This window comes from Rattus norvegicus, chromosome 10, assembly GCF_036323735.1.
Source record: "Rattus norvegicus strain BN/NHsdMcwi chromosome 10, GRCr8, whole genome shotgun sequence".
In the NCBI taxonomy this organism is placed as follows: Eukaryota; Metazoa; Chordata; class Mammalia; order Rodentia; family Muridae; genus Rattus; species Rattus norvegicus.
The window spans coordinates 105,169,524-105,188,770 of NC_086028.1; the positions used below are offsets into that span (position 1 = coordinate 105,169,524).

The 19,247-nt window shown below is 51.4% G+C and overlaps 1 protein-coding gene across 7 annotated transcripts in view; it reads left to right on the forward strand.

The window, feature by feature from the left end:
* Positions 1 to 19,247, forward strand: part of Rnf213 (ring finger protein 213) — a 99,276-nt gene that overhangs the window by 14,651 nt on the left and 65,378 nt on the right. For 5 of the 7 annotated variants that reach the window (XR_005490584.2, XR_005490583.2, XM_039087541.2 and 2 more), the window contains exons 5-18: positions 625 to 753; positions 4,490 to 4,924; positions 5,140 to 5,253; positions 5,792 to 5,952; positions 6,360 to 6,515; positions 7,071 to 7,282; positions 8,987 to 9,270; positions 9,725 to 9,984; positions 10,975 to 11,172; positions 13,226 to 13,448; positions 14,473 to 14,528; positions 15,754 to 15,907; positions 16,779 to 16,943; positions 18,850 to 18,939. Coding sequence is in view for 5 of the 7 variants with exons in the window: in XM_039087541.2 (XP_038943469.1) it covers positions 625 to 753; positions 4,490 to 4,924; positions 5,140 to 5,253; positions 5,792 to 5,952; positions 6,360 to 6,515; positions 7,071 to 7,282; positions 8,987 to 9,270; positions 9,725 to 9,984; positions 10,975 to 11,172; positions 13,226 to 13,448; positions 14,473 to 14,528; positions 15,754 to 15,907; positions 16,779 to 16,943; positions 18,850 to 18,939 (2,637 nt within the window). In the remaining 2 variants the exon portion in view is untranslated. The remainder of the gene's footprint in view (positions 1 to 624; positions 754 to 4,489; positions 4,925 to 5,139; positions 5,254 to 5,791; positions 5,953 to 6,359; positions 6,516 to 7,070; positions 7,283 to 8,986; positions 9,271 to 9,724; positions 9,985 to 10,974; positions 11,173 to 13,225; positions 13,449 to 14,472; positions 14,529 to 15,753; positions 15,908 to 16,778; positions 16,944 to 18,849; positions 18,940 to 19,247) is intronic. The other 2 variants (XM_039087543.2, NM_001427681.1) reach the window with 1 other exon arrangement.

The window sequence follows — 19,247 nt, forward strand, 5'->3', positions numbered from 1 at the left end:
CCCCAGTCCCATTGATGGGTCCGTGATGGGGGTCGAGGGATCATCCTGGCCAGTCGGTGACAAGAGTTGGCCTGCTTCTGTTCTGTCTTTTCTGTGGTAGCTTCTCCGTGCTGACTAACTGGGAGCTCTTTGCTGATTGTCGCTTCCTCTAGGGCTAGCGGGTTTGTGTGTCTTGCAGGAAGGGAAGCAGAGGCTTCGTGGTGGCCAGGTGCGTTGTGCTGACGAGCCAGACTAGCTAAGCTGCCTGGTGTGAAGTTGTGGGAGCTGGCTGGGAGGCAGGGAGGAGGTATGGGGTCTGTGTGTCTTCTGAGAGGCCAAGCTCTGGAGGCCCGCCTGGCTTGGTTCTTCCTTTGGTGATCTGTCTGTCCAGTATCCCTGAAGTAGTCCATCTGAAGTAGGTGAAAGCCCTTGGGACCAGGCCCCATTCAGCACTGGGTGTAGACACTGGAGTACTTGCCCATCAGTGTCCTGGACCTATACCTCCTGCCATTGGCCGTGGACTCTTGAAGGGGCTGGGGAGGTGGCCATGCCTGGGCCTTCACTGAGATGGAAGTCCCTGAGGCCTTTGCAGGAGCAGAGCAGGGAGTAACCCTGCCCTGTGTGAAGGTCCTCATATCTCCACAGGAAGTGGACCCAGAGGTTTTTGTAGATGCTGCAGAGGACACAGCTGGTGGTCCCGAAGGTGCTCAGTGCCCTCCTAGCAAGAGGAAGAAGGAGGAAACGGCCGGGTGTGAGGTCGTGGACACTGAGCAGGTAGCTTGAGAACCCCCCTCCAGCCTGCATGCTACCCAGTCATTGAGGCATTCCAAGTGACTCGCCCTAACGGGAAGGAAGGCTGCTGAGCTGAGCCACAGCTAGGTGTGGCCGTGGTCAGGACCAGATGCATGAGGGGCTTCCTGTATCGAGTGTTTGTCTATAAGAATGTGACATTGGTGCCATCGTGGCAGAACAATGCCTTGGGTAAGAAGGAGAGAAACCTAATGTGAGGTTCAATCATTTGAGTCACTGAAGACCTTTTGGTTGCAAACCCAGCCAGGTAGAAGTGGCTGAAGGGACGGTGTTGCTCACGTTACTGCTAAGTGCTGAGGTGGGGTTTGACCAGGCACTGGGACAAAGGGTCCCTCTATGGCTCTCTCTGCTCTGACTTCTTAGTGTTGCCTGCCTCTCAGCCACTTACCCAGTGTGCTCTGTTTGGGGAGTAAGAGATTGCCTCTTCTGGTGCCCTCTACAGAGGAACAAGACAGCTTCCTTCAGACCTCGTGAGCCGTGATTGGGTTGGGAACCTGACCCATGATGGAGCACCATGTCTTGCAATAGGAATCTGTGTTCTGTGAGCCCATAATCTATGGGGGCTCATTCCAGAGCTGCAGCAGAGCCGTGTTCCCCTGCACCACATGGCTGAGAGCAGGGAGATGTGGGAACAGGGAGCTGGGCAGGGAACAGTGGACACACGCATTCCTGAGGTGCTAGCGGGCAGCCTCGAAGACCTCTTCGTTGTTGAGGATGGTACCTTCTTGTGCCTTCTGCAACTCTAGACCTGCTTTGTTCTATCTGGTCACCTGATGACACAGGGACATCTGTCTCCACTGAACGAGTGGGAAACAAGGCTCATGGTGGGTTAGTAAACCATCTAGGGTCACTTGCCTGGCTTATCACGAGCTGGGTGGGAACTCAGGTCCCACAAACCCAGCCCAGCTGTCACTCTGACTTGGGTAGGGCTGACACAGCATGGTGTCCTCTCCTCCTCTCAGGCACAGAGGCTGTCATTGGTGCTTGTGGAAGGTATGTGGCCTGTTCTGTGGGAAGGTGACTGCCATCCCCTGCTCTCTGTACCTGGCCCATCTGTGCCTCAGGGATAACATTTGTGTTAGGGACACCACTAGGTGGCAGTTCTCCCACTTTCAGACACCTTCTCTTCAGTGACCACTCCAGTACCAGGGCTCATCTTACAGGATCTGGCTTCTGTAGGAATGAGGAGAGCAGTCTTCAAAAAGCTACATGCCCTGTGGCTCTGCTAGGAGTCTGGCCCAGAACCAGGTTCAGGTGGCGTCAGTTTGCTGGAAGGAAATGCTGAGGGGAAGGCGCTGTAGCAGAGAAGAGGGTTCAGGGCTGGTTGGAAAAACAGATCTTGTCTTTTAGGCAGTCAAGGGCAGGCCCTGCCTTCATGACTTCCTGCTCACCGGCAAGCAAAGTCCAATATAGCATGGCCCAAAGACCCTCCCTGCCTGGCTCTCTCTTTTTTTTTAAAGGTTTATTTGTTATGTATACAGCGTTCTGCCTGCCTGCTAGCCTGCAGGCCAGAAGACAGCATCAGATCCCATTACAGATGGTTGTGAGCCACCATGTGGTTGCTGGGAGTTGAACTCAGGACCTCTGGAAGAGCAGTCACTGCTCTTAACCACTGAGCAATCCCTCCAGCCCTCCTACCTGTCGCTTAGTCTTTTTATGTATCTCAGCCAACCTTGAGATGGAAGATCTGGAGCTGAGTGCATCTCCACAAATGGTCCCAGTAGCATCTGGGGCCAGCAGGACCCAAGGAGGGAAGGTCTGACTCAGACACAGTGGGACGTAGACAAAGTAGAGCGAAGAGGAGTGGAGACTCAGGACATGACAGTGGGTCAAGGGGCAAGGAGAACATGGGCTCCAGCAGACTGGTTCTCACCTGTTTTCTCCTGTACATTTATTTTATGAAAGTCTTTTTTCCTCCAAACGTACTGTGTACTTGAGGATGACTCTGAACGTGTAATCCTCCTGTCTCCAACTCCCAAGTGTTGTAACTGCTGGGATAATAGACACACACCACTATACCAGGGTCACACCGTCCCGGGGACTGAGCCCAGGGCCTTGTGCGTGTTAAACGGTACTGATGCGCTACATCTTGATCCACTTCTGTTTTCTGACACACAGTACTGGCCTCTGGTTCTCAGGCCAAGAACTCACTCTCTAAGGTGTCTGTGGAGCCTCTTGGCAGGCTCGCTTGGGACTCTGGGGGAACCTCACCACAGGTGCAGATGCACCCCAAGTCATTGTCTCTTTTCCCCACATAGTGTAGCTCAGTGGACACTCACAGCTGTTGGTCTATGGTAGGGCCTTGTCACACACTGTTGGGGTTCAAGGCATCCCGAGTCACTTGATATAGAGACTCCAGAGAATCATATTCTGGGAACCTGGGGTTCTGACAACCTGCTCCTCAGACTTTGGTCTAGTTCCTGGGGTGGGAAGCCTTGCCTGGGAATCAGGGTAAGTCACTCAGCCAGGAGATACCTGCTTTTCACCCCTGTCTTTGTTAGGCTTTGCACTGACCAAGGCAACTCTTATAAAGGACAGCATTTAATTGGAGCTGGCTTTCTGGTTCAGAGGGTCGGTCAGTCCATTATCATCAAGGCAGGAACATAGCAGAATCCAGGCAGCCATGGCGAGGGAGGAGCTGAGACTTCTACACCTCCATCGAAGGCTGGAGAAGACTGGCTTCCTTGTGGCTAGGAGGAGGGTCTCTTTGCCCACGCCCACAGTGACACCCACTCCAACAAGGCCACACCTCCTAATAGTGCTACTCCCTGGGTCAAGTGTATTTGAACCACCACACCCTCCTTTTAGTTCACTGCCATTTTGTGCTGTGTAATGCACCAGCGGCGTGTGTGGGAAGCCTGTGAATGTTGCTAATGTCCAAAAGGGGCCCCAGGTGTATCCTATCAGCAGTGAGTCTGAGTGAGATTCAGGCTCTGGCAGGAGGACGTGTGTGTGTGTGTGTGTGTGTGTGTGTGTGTGTGTGTGTGTGTGTGTGTCTGTGGGTCTGTGTGTCTCTGTATGTATGTGTGTCTGTGTGTATGTGTCTGTGTGTTTATGTGTCTGTGTGTGTGTGTGAGTGAGTGTATGTGTGTTTGTGTGTGTCTGTGTGAGTGTGTGTGTCTGTACAGGTGTGTGTGAGTGTGCATGTGTGTGTGTCTGTGTCTGTTTGTGTGTCTTGTGTGCGTGTGTGTGTGAATGTGTGTGTCTGTGCATGTGTGTGTGAATGTGTGTGTGTGTCTATGTATATGTGTGTCTGTGTCTGTGTGTGTGTGTGTGTGTCTGTGTATGTGTGTGAGTGTGTGTGAATGTGCATGTGTGTGTGTGTGTGTCCATCTGTGCCTACTGATTCCTCCTCAGCTCTGTCACCCTCTCCCTTTGTTCAGTTCTACTCTGCCCAAGCTAAAGACGTTGGCTCAGTGGTTAAGAGCACTTGTTGTTCTTGCAGAGGACCTAGGTTCGATTCCCAGCACCCACGTGGAGGCTCACCACTTCCTCTGGCACCATGCACACATGTGGTGCATACACACACACACAGGCAAATCTGCCATAGACACAAAACGATAAAAACTGGACGTGATAGGTCTAAGGTGTGGTTTGAGCAGACAGCTCCTCCTGCTTGAGGATTTGTATAGGAGCCTGGAAAGGAATGCTGGGGTCGTGGAGACTCTAAAGAGTAAGTAAACATGTATCTTTTGTTTAGAGTAAAAAGGAGAAGAGGAGGAGGAGGAGACAGGGCACCATTTCTTCTTCAGAGGCGGCTTCCATGTCCTCTGGCCTCTGGAGTCTGGACCTGCCTTCAGGCCCTGGCTCCCACAACTCAGCCTTGCCCCAGAACCAAGCCCAGCAGGGTGGTACAGCCAACCAACCTGGCCATTCCCTGGACACAGTGAAGATGCCAGTGGAGAAGGATGGCTCTGCGTGTGTCGAGGGCAGCGGCAGCTCTCTGCGGGGTCCAGTTGCGGAAGGCCCAGAAGATGCTCAGAGGAACCCTGCTGCCAGTGACTACGTAGAAGTCAAGGACCTCAAAACCTCTAACCCCTCAGTGGACAAGGGCCCTAAGATGACTGATGCTTCCCAGAAGGCCTCATTACCTGAGTCTAAGGGGGAGCAACCTGGACATGGGGAGAAAGTACCGGTGAGTGGAAAACAGGCTGGAGGTGAGCAGCAGGGTGGTGGGCATGTCTTAGGCGCTCAGCTGTGTCTTGCCACCCTGATGTCTCCTCCCTCTCTGGGACTTGCTCCCTAGACAGGAAAGGGCAGGGCTCCCCTCTCAGTTACTCACCTTATGGCTGGTGCCTACTAAAGCCAGAGTTCAAGTTTTGGGTGGTCTCTTCTTTGGGTTTCTTCCAGCCAATCGACACTGCAGCCAATCCGGTGAAGAGAGCTAGGAAAGAAACAAGAGACGATGTGCAGAAACAGAAACCATCGCCTGTGAGCCTTGCCACCTCCAAGGACAGAGACCAGGTAGAGGCTTGACTTGCTAGGAGGTGTCCAGCATGCAGGGCTCCTCGTGTCAGTCATGGTGTCCTCAGCCTCTCATCCCAGGATGAGAGCCAAGTGTTTATGATGATGTCATGTGGGAAGCAGGGCCTGTCTCCCTTGAGCTCCCATGCTAGAGAGAAGGAAGGAAGAAGTTCCCCGAGGAAACATGTGACCAGTCCTGGGAGGGTCCTGGGGGTTGGTGTCCTGAGAGGAGGTAGGTCTCTCTGCTTGGGTGGCTGAGTGAGACCTGGGGAGGTGTTGTGGGAGCAGAAACCCATTAGTGAGGGTTGAGCCACAGACACTGGAAAGTGCCCTAACAGGGAGTGGCATGTGTCAAGGCCCTTGGGTAGAATGTGGTGGGCCTGTTCTTAGAGATGAGGGATAGATGGGCTGTGGACAAGGGTGAAGAGAGAGACTTCTGCTTGCCATTGTAATGAAACCAGAAGGTCCTGACAGGTTCTGGGCAGGGATGGCCCTGGGTGCCCTGTCTAAAGCACTGGGACTTAATTGCTTGTTCCAGAAAGCTGAACTCGAGAGCAAGTTGGCCACCCCTGTTAGGAAAAGTGACGAAAGCAGGAACACCCAACCAGAAGATCAGAAGAAGCCAGGAGGGGACAGAAATTATGCAGCAGCCGCGAAAAACAAAAACCAGCAGGCTGCTGCACTGGAGGCTACAAAGAGGTGGGACGTGGCCCCTGCGATGTGCCTGTGTTGTGACTCTGCCAGCTTCGTGCAGCTCCTGTCCCACCCAGCCTGCACCTCCCATCAGTGCCCTCCTGGGACACCAGTCCCAAGTCTTCCCTTCCTGGTCCCTGGGCCTCATAGTCAGTGTGACCCCAAGGAACTGTCTCGGATGAAGTCACAAAGCTGTCCTAGTCCACCCTATCCCCGCTACCCCTAGCATGTTGGGGCTGGGTGGTGCCTCCTTTCTAGCTGGGAGGAGCAGTGGCGTGCTGTGTCCGTGTGTCTGAACCTGAATGGCTGGCATTTACACTTACGTGTGCAGAGAAATAACGATGCTGTGTGCGCACATGTATGCATGTGTGCGTGCACCCTGGCAGCCCGTGTTCCCTTCTTTCTCTTCCCAGCACACATGATCCGGGGGACAGAGTCACGGTGTGCTTCCATGCCATCGTCTCCCGTGACTTTGGGTTCAATCCGGACAAGCACAGAGCGTATGTCAGAGGGGGAGAAGGGCTTGGGCAGAAAGGCTGGACTGATGCTTGCGAGATGTACTACACTCAGTGAGTATCCAAGGGCTTGGAGCTGTCCTTGTCCCTCACAGGGCGCCTGTCAGTAGTCGTGTGACAAAGAGGTTCATGCATCCTTCCTTACTTTGCTTCCTTCGCATTTTGATTTGAAATAGGGGTCTCATTCTTTTGCCCCGGTTGGCCTGGAACTCACAGTAATCCTCCTGCCTCATCAGCCTCCTGAGTTTGAGATTATAGGTATGCACCACCATGATTGGTACAAAGTGTTTCTTTTTTAATGTTTTTGTTTGTTTGTTTGTTTGTTTATAGACAGCTTTTTTTTTTCTTCTGTGTACCTGTCCTGGAACTCACTCTGTAGTCCAGACTGGCCTCAAACTCACAGAGATCAGCTTGCCTCTGCCTCGTGAATGCTGAGATGAGAGGCGTGAGCCACCACTGCCCGGTTTGAAAATGAGTGTTCAGATTCCTACTCCAGTGTGCATTTCTTTCTGGGTTCTGGCTGGAAATCGTGCCCTGTTCTTGGGTGCCTTGGGTCTGGGCTTTCATGATGTGTCCTCTGGTAAATGGCTATATTATGTTCCTCCACAGAGACCTGCATGACCTTGGATCTCTCATTGAGGGGAAAATGGACATTCCTAGACAGAGCCTGGACAAACCCATCCCTTATAAGTACGTCATTCACCATGGCAGCAGTAGCAAGGATAGCGTGGAATATGAGTTCATCTATGAACAACCCCAGAAGAAAGGAGAACACGTGAACCGTTGTCTGCAGGTTGACTCTACCCTCTTGAGCAGTGGAGGTAAGCCATTGAGACCCCTGAGCAGGTCAGCTCCCTGGCTGTTTGGGGAGCAGACATCAGGGCGCGTCCTCTGCTTGGCCCTGGCCCTGCCTCTGTCTCTTTGAGGTATAAAGCTGCCTTTGGAAGCTGGTTTGACTTAACCCCCACTGTGGGAAGAAGGCAGGGAAAGTACTCATAGGAGGAGCTCTATCCAGCGCTGGCTGGGACCAAGGGTGGGGCAGGAGGGGCAGTGGATTGGCTCTTCCAGAACTGTCAGAAGGTGGCTTTGACAGTGACGTTTCAGAGAAGGGCCAAGAGCCTTTTCTGTGTCTGTCACCTCTTGTCATTCCTATATCGTGCATCTCTGTCTTTATGCTTCTGCTTCCACTTGCCTGGAGCTTTCAGAATGTCCCCCATGTTCTTCCGCTCAGGCCTCTTCAGCCTGGCAGCCATGTGTCCTCCTTCTATAGGCACAGCACGATTGAGGCATTGCCCAGTCTTGTGCCACATTCACATCTTGCCCCTTCTGTCAGAGGCCAGCGTCGAGAGTTATTTTACTGCTCAGTGCATTGTTTGAGTTGCTGAAGCAGCAGCACTTGGCTGGGGTGGGGGAAGACAGGTGGAGACCCCGCTGAGCCTTGTCACCATCCTGTGGCTTTATTCAGTGTAGCTTTTGTTTTTTCTCAGTACTGACAGCAGAACCCCGGGTCTCAGCATTGACTAAAACATTTGTGTGTGTGTGTGTGTGTGTGTGTGTGTGTGTGTGTGTGTGTGTGTGTATCACATGTGTGCCTAGGAGCCAGAAGAGGGCAGTAGATCCCCCTAGAAGAGGACATGCAGACTGTTAGCCATCACGTGGGTGCTGGGAGCCGAACCACAGTCCTACTAGAGCAGCCAGCAAGCACCCTTAACTACTAAAACTTCAGTCTTTGTTTTTAAGATTGACCTTGGCTGTATAGTAAAAGACGACTCAAGTTTTTGGTCCTCTGCCTGAATCTGTCAATCAGTGGCATTGCCGGTGTGCTTCTGTCTTCCATGTTTGTACGGTGCAGGGGAGCCAGGGCTTTGTGTGTGCTAAAGCAAGCACTCTACCAGTGAGCTGCATCCCCAGCCCAGGGTTCACATTGCTGACCCTGGGCTGCACAGTCCATGCCTGTGTTAGCGTATAGTGAGCTGATCACCTGGGTTTCCCTTTGTCCTGACTCTGGCTGTCCTCCTACGTTCTTCTAGGGGAGGCCAGGCCTCAGGGATTTGGAGCTCACTTGTGTAAAATGAATGAAATAGACTGTGTATGCTAATTAATGCTGGGAATTAATAGTCTCGGTTATTCCTTAACCATCTAGTTCCCCCAAATAACCACGCAGAGACCTTTTAATATTTTAGAGCTGAGGCCTTCGCTGGGCACACTCTCAACTAGTTCATCTAAGTTAATCTGACCACCCTCCAGGCCCATAGTTCCTCCGTCTCTCCTTCTGTCTCCCTTTTTTCTTTCCAGATTTCCTATCTCCCTTCCAGGAAGTCTGGCCTACCTCTCTCTACTGTCCAATCACAAAAAACTTTTTGTTGATCAGTTAACTTGGGAAGCAAGGTTTATACAACAAAAGCTGGTGTGTGTGAGAATTCCCTCTTGGGGCAATCAGTTCTATTAATCCAGAATTGAGCATTTGAATATATAACAGCTCAGACCAACCCCAATACCTATGTGAGGTCCTTCTGTCCCCTCAGACTGGCATCAGTACGATGACATAATCTGGATGAGATCTCCTGGGTTGCTCCAGCAAGCCAAGAACTACATCACTGATGGCACAAGAAAGAACCTGGTGAGAGGGAAGAAGCAGGCTGCTGTGATCATGCTCGACCGCATCTTCAGTGTTCTCCAGTCCTGGAGTGCCATCAACCTGCAGACCTTCATGACCCAGTTCCGGCAGTTCTACTCTGTGGTCCGAGTGCCCATGATTCACGATGGCCATGCAAGGAAATGGTCCAGTCTGCAATATGAGGAGAGAGAGGTACCTACTCCCCACTGTTACCAGCAGCTCTGGAGTAGACAGGCAGTGTCCTTTGAACAACTAGAGGCTACAAGACCCCTGCACTGAGTGGGCCAAGTACCGATTGGGGGCAAGAGGACCTCATGGTCTCCTCCTCCTCCTCCTCCTCCTCCTTCCCCCTTCCTCTTCCTCCTCCCCCTCCTCTTCTTTCTTCTCCTCAAGGGGTTTCTTTGTGCACCACCTCTAGGATTTGTCCTAATCTCTCAGAAAGCCTAGTGTGTGTGGCTGTCTCTAGGGTACCACCTCCCTATGCCTCCACCCTGCAGGGCTGGGGACTGAGCATCTGTGTGCTTCAGTGGTGAAGCAGGGGGAGGCAAGTGATGTGCTCCTTGCTCTGGTGTCTTGGTCCCTGGCAGAGTTACCCAGCCTCTGAGTGTGCCCTGCATGCCCACACATCTTTCTCTCCTGGGACCAGGTGAGGTTAAACCTGTGGGAGCATGTGAAAAAGCTGATGATGCCGTTCCTGGAAGGAAAGAGTGGGGAGTCTCTGCCTGCCGACTGCCCTGTGAGGAGTAAGCAGATATTGGGCCTGAGCATCCTTTGCATGGTGGAAGCAGCTGACTTTACTGTACCCAAAAAGGACCTGGACTCGCTGTGCTATCTCCTCATTCCCAGTGCTGACTCACCAGAAGCCCTCCACAGGGACCTGAGCCCTGTCCTCAGCATACGTCAAAGGTATTCCCTGTTGATTTCTTACCTTATGTGTCTGCAAATTTCACCTGTGTGTATGTTTGCATACCGGTGACCATGGAGGCTGGAAGAAGGAGTTGGATCTCACCCCTGTGAGCCACCGTGTGGATACTGGAAGCTAAACCTGGGTCCTTTGCAAGGGAAACAGTGCTCTAAGCTGTGGAGCCTTCTTTCCAGCCCCAGGGTCATTACGTGTGTGTGTGTGTGTGTGTGTGTGTGTGTGTGTGTGTGTGTGTGTGTGTGTGTGTGAGAGAGAGAGAGAGAGAGAGAGAGAGAGAGAGAGAGAGAGAGAGAGCTTCACTACGTAGCCCAGGCTACTCAGACTTGAGATGTCTGCCTTAAGCTTGCTGAGTGCTGTGTTTTGGCTGTGAACCAGGCAGCACATACCTGCCTTGAAGCTTCGGGTAAGGCTGCATGTCTGTGGTCCCAGGTGCCTGGCAGACTGAAGTGGGGGAATCCAGACTGGGCATCTCGGTACAGGGGTACATAGAGTACGAGATAGGCTTTCAGTGCTTACACACGTGTCATTGTCTACGGAAGCTTGGGGGATGTGTTTCCTTCCGCTCTCCCTGGGCCACTCAGATTAGGATGCATGCTATCCCTGCTGGGTCACAGATTTGTAGGTGACCTCCAAGAGCACAGTGACCCTGGCTTGGGCTTCCACAGCATCACTTGAGGCTGGTTTGATAGGACTTGAAAGTCACATCAGTTGGCCTTCCCCAAGCAGCTCTTGCTTGGCTTCCTATGTTTTAGACATTCCCTCAGCCATGCAGTGTAGATGGAGAGAACTCTAGTAGGAATCTGCTCTTGGGATTCAATGAGGGTTGCTTTAGGGGTGGGGCTGGAATACCCTGTCTTTCTTATGACAGAACCATCTCCTGGTGTGGACCCTGCCCAGCCATGCACAGTGTCCCTTGGGCTCTCTGCAGGTGGTGGTCACCGACCACTGGGCCATCTTCCTTCCTTCCCTTCTAGATGGCATGCATACTTGATAACCCTGTGCTTCAGGTGCATAGAAGTGGGGTGTGATCGCTGGCTGGGCATCTTACCCCTCCTGCACTACTGCATGCAGCAGTCTCCACCCAGGAAGAACTCCAAGAGCCAGACTGAGGACGTGTGGGCAGGCCTCGAAGGAATCTCCTTCTCCGAGTTTCGTGACAAAGCATCCGCCAGGTAAGCTGAAGAGCTTCGCTTCTGACACCAATCCCAGACCCCATAGGCTGCGCACCTCTTCAGAGGAGAGCAGGAACAAACATCCTCCAACATCAGCATAGTTACGAAGAAAAATTTAACTGTCAGCAGGCCCAGAGCCGGGGCTGTGTATGTTTCAGTCCCAGTGACAGACAGCACAGGTGTTTCGTGTGCTTTAGGAGTACTGACGAAGCTGGGTGGTAGTGGTGGTGGTGGTGGTGGTGGTGGTAGTAGTAGTGGTGGTGGTGGTGGTGGTAGCGGTGGCAGCGGCGGCAGTGGCGCACGCCTTCAATCCTAGCACTTGGGAGGCAGAGGCTGGTGGATTTCTAGGTGCGAGCCCAGCCAGGTATACAGCATGCAGAGAAACCCTGAGTTGAAAAACAAGAAAACGAACAAACAGAAAGAGTACCTGAGGCAAGCCAAGAGGCCAATCATTTATTTATTTTTTACTGCCAACTAGTATTGTTGTTACCATCTAGTACTGTTGTTTCCAACTAGTATTGTTGCCAGCTAGTATGTGCTCTTCTGGTAGGATGATGCTAGCCTTCCTTGTCAAGGGTGCCTTAGCTTTGCTGCAGCCAGTCCCCTGTTGTCACTTGAGTCATTTCTGCTTTTTATATAGTAAGGTGCTTTGATAAGCATTGATTCTATTCTCTGCCTAGTTATTTCTGGGTGTGTGAGCGAGTGAGTTGAGCGTGTGTGTGTGTGTGTGTGTGTGTGTGTGTGTGTGTGTGTGTGTATGTATGTGTGTGTACTTGTGTGTTTTGTGGGGCTCTGAGGACAACTTCTGGTAGTGGTCCTTCCGTGTTGAGGTGGTGTCTCTGTTTTTCTCTCAGTGTGCATGCCCAGGGGGCCAGCCCATGATTATCTGGGCATTCTCCTGTGTGTACATCCCATCTCTTTGCAGATTGCAGCGCTCGGATTACAGATGCCTGGGCTGTGTGTCTGGTTTTTACAGTTATTTGAACTCAGGTCCTCATACCTGCACAGCAAGCACTTTCACACCCAAGCTTCTCTCTCACCCCCTGCCTTGCTGTCTCTAACAAGCAGAGCTGCTGGGGAGAAGGCTCTGATGGGCCTACATAGACCAAAAATGACATTGTATTTCCACACAGGGGCCTCCTTTCTGGCACAAGAAAAACTTACAGAAGTTCCGTAGAAAATTTAAGATTCAAGGCATCAAATCTATACTTTTTTCCTTCCTTCCTTCCTTTCCCCCCTTCTTTTCTTTCTTTCCCTCATACTGGAGAGGGAACCCTGGGCTCTGCCCCAGGTGCTTATGTACCATACTAGTAGGCGTAATTCAACATCACAGTGCACAGCATTGTAACGTCACATCAGATGTTCTATTGTTCTGGTTCATTTTTCCCCCTCACTCCATCTGGGGAGGCTGATAGGACTTCTACGTACATCCAATAATGGTTTATTCCTCAGTGATGGTGGTGGCAAGTATTTCAGAGGGTAGATGGGGTTTGAACTGTAGTTTGAGGAAAGCCCTCAGCCAGTCTACTTCCAGTTATGCTGTATGAATCTCATGAGAATAGCTCCACTGTCTCTCCTTATGGTGTCGTGTGTGTGTGTGTGTGTGTGTGTGTGTGTGTGTGTGTGTAAAAGTCTGTGTGTGCGTGCATGTATGTGTTCGTGCATGCATACAAGTGCATGTGTAAGTTTACATATCCGTGGTAAGGATGTGATAGTGGCCATCCAGTGGTGGCCATGTGGGGCTAAGAGGCAAGACAGCTCTTGGCTGGCCACAGTGACAGGGATGAGCCAGTTACTCTGGGCATTTGGGTCTCAGTTTCTGCCACTGAATCCACACAACACTTGATGCTCTGTTCAGTTCAGCCCCTGATTTGGTACAGGATGGAGAGAGCCCCTCGTGGTCTAGAGGGAATCCTCCAGTAGTCGGCCTACTCCTTGACTTTTGTTTTCCAGGAAGCACGACAACCCTTAAAATCAGACCCTCTGCTCTATCTTACTTTATGTCAGTGCCGACCGCTGCGGTCTCACCCTGCCTTGTGTTGTCTTTCCTCAGGAGCCAGGCTCTCCAGTTAATGCAGAATAGGATGGCCCTGCTGCATGTAGATGAGTACCTTTTCCGCTCCTGGTTCAGCTTGGTCCCTCTTGAAAGCTTATCTTCCTACTTGGAGAACTCCGAAGAATACCTGAGTCACATGCCCACTCGGGTCCTGGACTGCTTTCAAGGGATTTCATACCGCCTTCGAGGACTAGGGAAGATCTCAAAACAAAACATAGAGGTGGGTTGTGGGGACAGGTTAGCAAGTGCTGGCTTAGTAAGAACAGGTTAACTGCTACAGGGCCGGGAGCTCTCAGTGGTAGAGTGCTCACCTCATGAGTAAAAGCCAGGGTCTCATCCTCAGCACCACAACCAAAAGAAAGAAAGAGGGGTGGCGAGCAGGGTGAATACACACACACACACACACACACACACACACACACACACACACACACTCACATACACACACTCACATACACACACTCACATACACACACTCACATACACACTCACACACACACTCACATACACACTCACACACATACACACTCGTATACACACACTCATACACACACTAACATGCACCCACACTCACATACACACACACACAGACACACTCACATGCACACACACACACACACAGATACACACACACATGAGAGGGGAGGTAAATCTACTCAGATGTAATGATGTTGGTTTAGCTAGGGGTGGTGATGTTTCTTAAGGGCAAAGGTTGGTTTGCCTGAGTTTATCAATAGCTTTTAAAACTTCTATCATAATTTCTTTAAACAGTTGTGCTGGGTGGAACTATAAGCCAGGGTGGGTGTGAACTGAGATACACAGAGAGAATTGCATGTGTTGGGCTAGGGCGATGGTTCATTTGGTAGAGTGCTTGGCACACAAGCATGAGGATTTGAATGACTGGAACCACATCGAAACCCAGGGCATGGTGGCCTGCACTTTTGCAGTGGGCAGATCCTTGCTTACTAGCCAGCCCCACTTAGCTGGTGATTTCCAAGCCAGTGAAAGACATCTCTGAGTCAAGTGGATGGTTTCTGAGTAAACACACACACACACACCGCGCACGCACACACACACACACACACACACACACACACACACACACACACACATACACACGTGAGGCAGAAGAGTAGCTGTTTTGAATTAGTGCTCTGTGTGTGCAGAGGCCTTTTCTTGGCTCAATCTCCAGATGCAGCAACGTCAAGGTTACACCTTCCATTCCCTTCTCTTCACTGTCTTAGGATGTCAAGAAAGTCTTTAAAATTCTGATGTACCTTGTGGACATGTATCAGGACAGGTAAGTAGGGAGGCCGAGGGCAGCCTTGTCCACAAAGCTCTGGGAGGGAGGAATGGTGGCTGTCCACACTGGCCATAGCTTCCCGAACACATGCGGCGTCACTGGGGAGATTGCAAACCAACACCACGCTTTCCGAGCTCTGAAGTGCTGCGTGTCTAGCTCTGGCTGATGACATTTCGCCACTGCTCCATTTGCTGTATGTCCCTTCACTGTCCTTATCTGAGTCCTGGGTTCCATTGGGAGGCAGTCAGATTGGAGAAGTCGAATGTGACTGCGTTCCTCACTGTTCCCCTGGCTCTGACAGGGACCTAGCAGAGGCAGCTGGAGGAAGGGTGTGTTCTCCCTCACTGTTGGAGGGCTGCAGTCCACACCGGTGGGGAAGCCCTGGCAGAGGAGCAGGAAGTAGGGTTCAAATTGCATTGCAAATCAGGAAGTGGGGTGTCTCAGTCAGGTTTCTATTCCTGCACAAACGTGACCAAGAAGCAAGTTGGGGAGGAAAGGGTTTATTCAGCTTACACTTCCACATTGCTGGTCATCACCAAAGGAAGTCAGAACTGGAACAGGGCAGGAAGCAGGAGCTGATGCAGAGGGCATGGGGTGATGTAACTTACTGGCTTGCTCAGCTTGCGTTCTTATACATCCAGGACCACCAGCCCAAGGATGGCACCACCCACAAGGGTCTCAGTCCTTCCCCCTTAATCACTCATTGAGAAAATGCCTTATAGCTGGATCTCATGGAGGCATTTCCTCAAGGGGGCTCCTTTCTCTGTGGTAACTCCAGCTTGTGTCAAGTTGACACAGAACCAGCCAGTACATGGGGAGAGACCAGTGCTGACCAGTGCTGATGCTCAGACCTTTTTCTGCTTTGACTCCAGTCTGCAGCTGCCAGGAGGTGGAGGCACAGGCAGTTGTCCTGCTGGGACCCAGCCTTTGGGTCCTCTGCTAGTGTAGCAAGTGCTCTTGACTGCTGAGCCCTTTCTCCAGCCCCACCCCCTTTGTCCTTTTGCAGACTAAGGCTTGAACCCAGGCACACCAGGCATGCTGGGCAGTTAAACCCCTGCTTGCCCCAAACACAAACATAGTAAACGTGAGCCTGAGCCTGTAGGGCTGGGAGACACCCATACACAGGACTTGTGTTTTTTTATTAGTTTAACCCTTTTCCTCTCCCCCACCTTTTCTCCTTTCTCAACCGTTTCAGTGATTCCTCTGTCCTTTTCTTGTGTAGGATCTTTGAGGAGAGCCTGCCACAGATCTACTTGACTGAGTGTGCAGACCTCCATGAAACTGTCTGCAGCATCACTGCTGACAGACAATTCTACCAGACTCCTGCCCTGTCTGCTGAGCTTGTCTGTGCAGTGCTTCAGCTCAGTCCTCCAGAGGTGAGTGGGACTTGTCTGACACAGTTTCGGAGGCGTGGGCTTCCGGTAACCCTGATTTGAAAGGGAACCTGGGCTGACTCAGCCATGAGGGAGGTGGTCGAGGCCCTGCTCCAGCTGAGCTCTCTCTGGGTTGGAGGCGGTACTGGGGCTTGGGTTGGAGGGAGAGAAGGAGGCTATAAGTAGACAGGGCTTCTGATGTCTAAGGACACGCTAAAGAACTGGAGCAGGATGTCACCGATAGCTGGGTACTTCTTTCCCGCTGTTGACAGAAATCACTGGGGACCTTCCTACCCCTGAGCACAGGGGAGCAGAGTCGGCCTCCCTTGAGGTGGTCCAGCGCACCTGCCCCTGTGCCTTCATCAGCTGGCAGCGCTCTGGCCCCTCATTCTCTGTGCTTGCCGGACAGAGCTGCATTCCATATCTGCCACCCCAGATCTCTGTACCTCTCTTTGATTTTGGTCCTTCTAATCCCCTCCAGTCACCTTGTGCAGTTGAGATAGTGTTCCCTCATGTTTGTGTGTCTTTTGCCCGTCTCAGTCTATGCGCCTCCATTTGAAATGCTAGAGGACTATTTCACTGACTCTTCACAAACACAACTCTGACTTCATCAATGGGAGATAATTAAATGTATATTTTAAAGTTATTCCTTCTGTTTTTTTCTTTTCAAAATTTGCATTGCATGTGTGTATGTGTCTGTGCATGCATATGCATGAGACAGAGACACAGAGACCACACCATGGCATGGGTCTGGAAGTCAGGACTACTTGTAAGAGTCAGTTTTCTCCTTTCATCATGTGGTTCTAGGGATCAGATCAGGTCATCAGGATTGACAGTGACTATAGATTTTGTAATCTCTCTCATGTGTCCACAGCATACTGAAGAGGGGCTGGTTGCAAAATCTTATGAAGACTTGGTGAGGACCACCTTCCAGGAGGCCCTGAACACCACGAGAAAGTGGCTGCGTACCGTGTTTAAAAGCCCCATGCTCTCTAGAAACTTTGCCGCCGTCCAACTTTCCTATCCCGATGAGATGGCGGTAAGCCTTCCTGGGAGCCACAAAGCTGCCAAAGGCACATAGGTGTGAACGGAAGGGACTGGGGACCATCACCACCAACCCAAGAGCTGTCATCATGGCCTGAACTCTAGCCAGGGATTTCCTTCTGTGAAGAAGGGACATTGACAACCCACGGCCACATGGGAAGTGTGGCCGGGCCTGGCTGGGCCTGGTCCCCTTGCCATGAGGTGATGGGGATACAGTGTCAGGAGGTTGCCTAACCTGGGCGGTGGGAGGTGATGTTGGGGCTGTGATCTAGGTGTGTGACATTGAAATGATGGGGAGGACAGAAAGGACACTCTTCTGTGGGGAAACAGCCAGAGGTACCTGTGGAGAAGCTGAGAGGCTACAGTCCTGCAGAGGGCTTGGGTTTGGGCGATGTGGTTGGCAGTTGCTGCGCTCATCACCAGGAAGGGTTACAGAATCCCGTGGTGCTTGCAGTTAACCCGACAGTCACAAGTATGAAAGGCTGCCCTGAGACGGCAAGAGAAAGCTTACAGAAAAGGTAGAAAATGTAGAGACCCCTTACACAAATCCTGGAGTTCAGGTTTTAGTTAGTTTTTCAGTCCTGACACTTGGGTAAGATGTGGCCAAGGACAGGACTCAGGTAGAGCCCTGTGGTTCTCTCGGCAGCAATATGTAAGGCAAAAGTTACTCTGCACTTTGAAGAGAATACACTGGAGGCTTTCTGATGTCTAATTCTGCATCCCTGCATAAGTGGGGCAAGCTCATCTGTACTTGAAATGTATATATTTAGAGTAGGTAGGCAAAGTAAGATTTTGTTTTGGATTTTTTGTTTGTTTATTCTGCTAGTGACGGTTTTTTGTTTTTTTCTTTTAAGTCCTAACTGTCCTGGAATTTGCTATGTAGTCTGGGTTGGCCTTAAACTCACAGAGATCCTCCTGCCTCTGCTTCCCCAGTGCTGGGACTAAAGGTGTGTGCCGTCACGCCCAGTGGTTTGTATTCTTCTATGGAAGAATAGTGACTTAAGTCATAGCAGAAACCAGCTCTGTAGCCAGTTGTAAAAAGCCATTCAGCAGGATTCAGCAGGATTCAGCAGGATTCAGCAGGATTCAGCAGGATTCAGCAGGATTCAGCAGGATTCAGCAGGATTCAGCAGGATTCAGCAGGATTCAGCAGGATTCAGCAGGAACACTGAAGGCAGGAGCCAGGTCATCAGGCCAGGAACTTGCTGCAGATGACATTTTAGTCCCGGAAGGGAAGAACACTAATAGAGGGAATGGCACACAAATTCTGCACAGACGGGCCTGGAAAGCACAGTGTTTTTAAGAACCACTTAGAGCAGGCTGGGTCAGCAGCACCCTGAGCTCCTTAGTCAGACAGCTGTGGGGCGGTGTGCATAGTTGGCCATTGAGGACATACAGGTACAGTTTCATGTGGTTCATTGTAGTTACACTTCTTCCAAAGAAATTGTAATCATGCTCTTCGATCCCACTCTCGAGGAAGGAAGCGTTTCTTCATGCCCCTGTGCCTGTCTCAAACTCTTCAGAAGGAGCATAACGGGGAGACTCTTTCTAAACAAAGAGAGGTGACACGCTGGCAGGGTGGTGGTGGCCCTGAACTGTCACATGAGTCAGAGTGCTGTCCTGACACACCGCTGACACAGTTCATCGGTGACAGTGAGGAGCTGGGAGCCCTGTTGTTCTCGAGGCCTGGGTCTCTTAGCCCTTAATACTGCTATAGCATGCACCATCCTTTCCTCTCAAGACAGGTCTTCCTGTGGTGTCCAAGTCAGCCTCGAACTCCTGAACTCCAGTAATCTTCTTCCACTTCCCACGTACCCAGGACCACAGGTCAGCACCACTGTACCTGGCTGTCAATCTGCTTCACCTTTCTACCCTGTGGTTGTTGCTCTTTAATTTTGCAGGTATGGCGACGGTTGGTGGGGATCAACTTCCCTGAGAAGTATGGCTGGAAGGGGCCACTGCTAGGAGACATGGAAGGGAGGCTCAAACAGGTACCTGAGGTCGGGGCACTCTTCCTGGAGATGAACGACCGTAGAGGGGGCCAGTAACCTAAGTACACAATAGTTGTGAGGGGTGCACTTGAGCATCAAGGCTGATGGTGGTGAGGCAGGGGGTCAGCCATGACTTTTGACCTGTGTTTCTGGTTTGGCCACTGTCTTTTGACCTCAGAAGAATGTCAAAGTTCTTGTGCGATGCCCTTAGAAGATTAGGGACAGCATTTTGTCATGATGGGGATCCTACTCCTAAACAAGGAGGTCCCCTTGCAGATACTGTACTGGGCAGTTAATAGAAACAACAA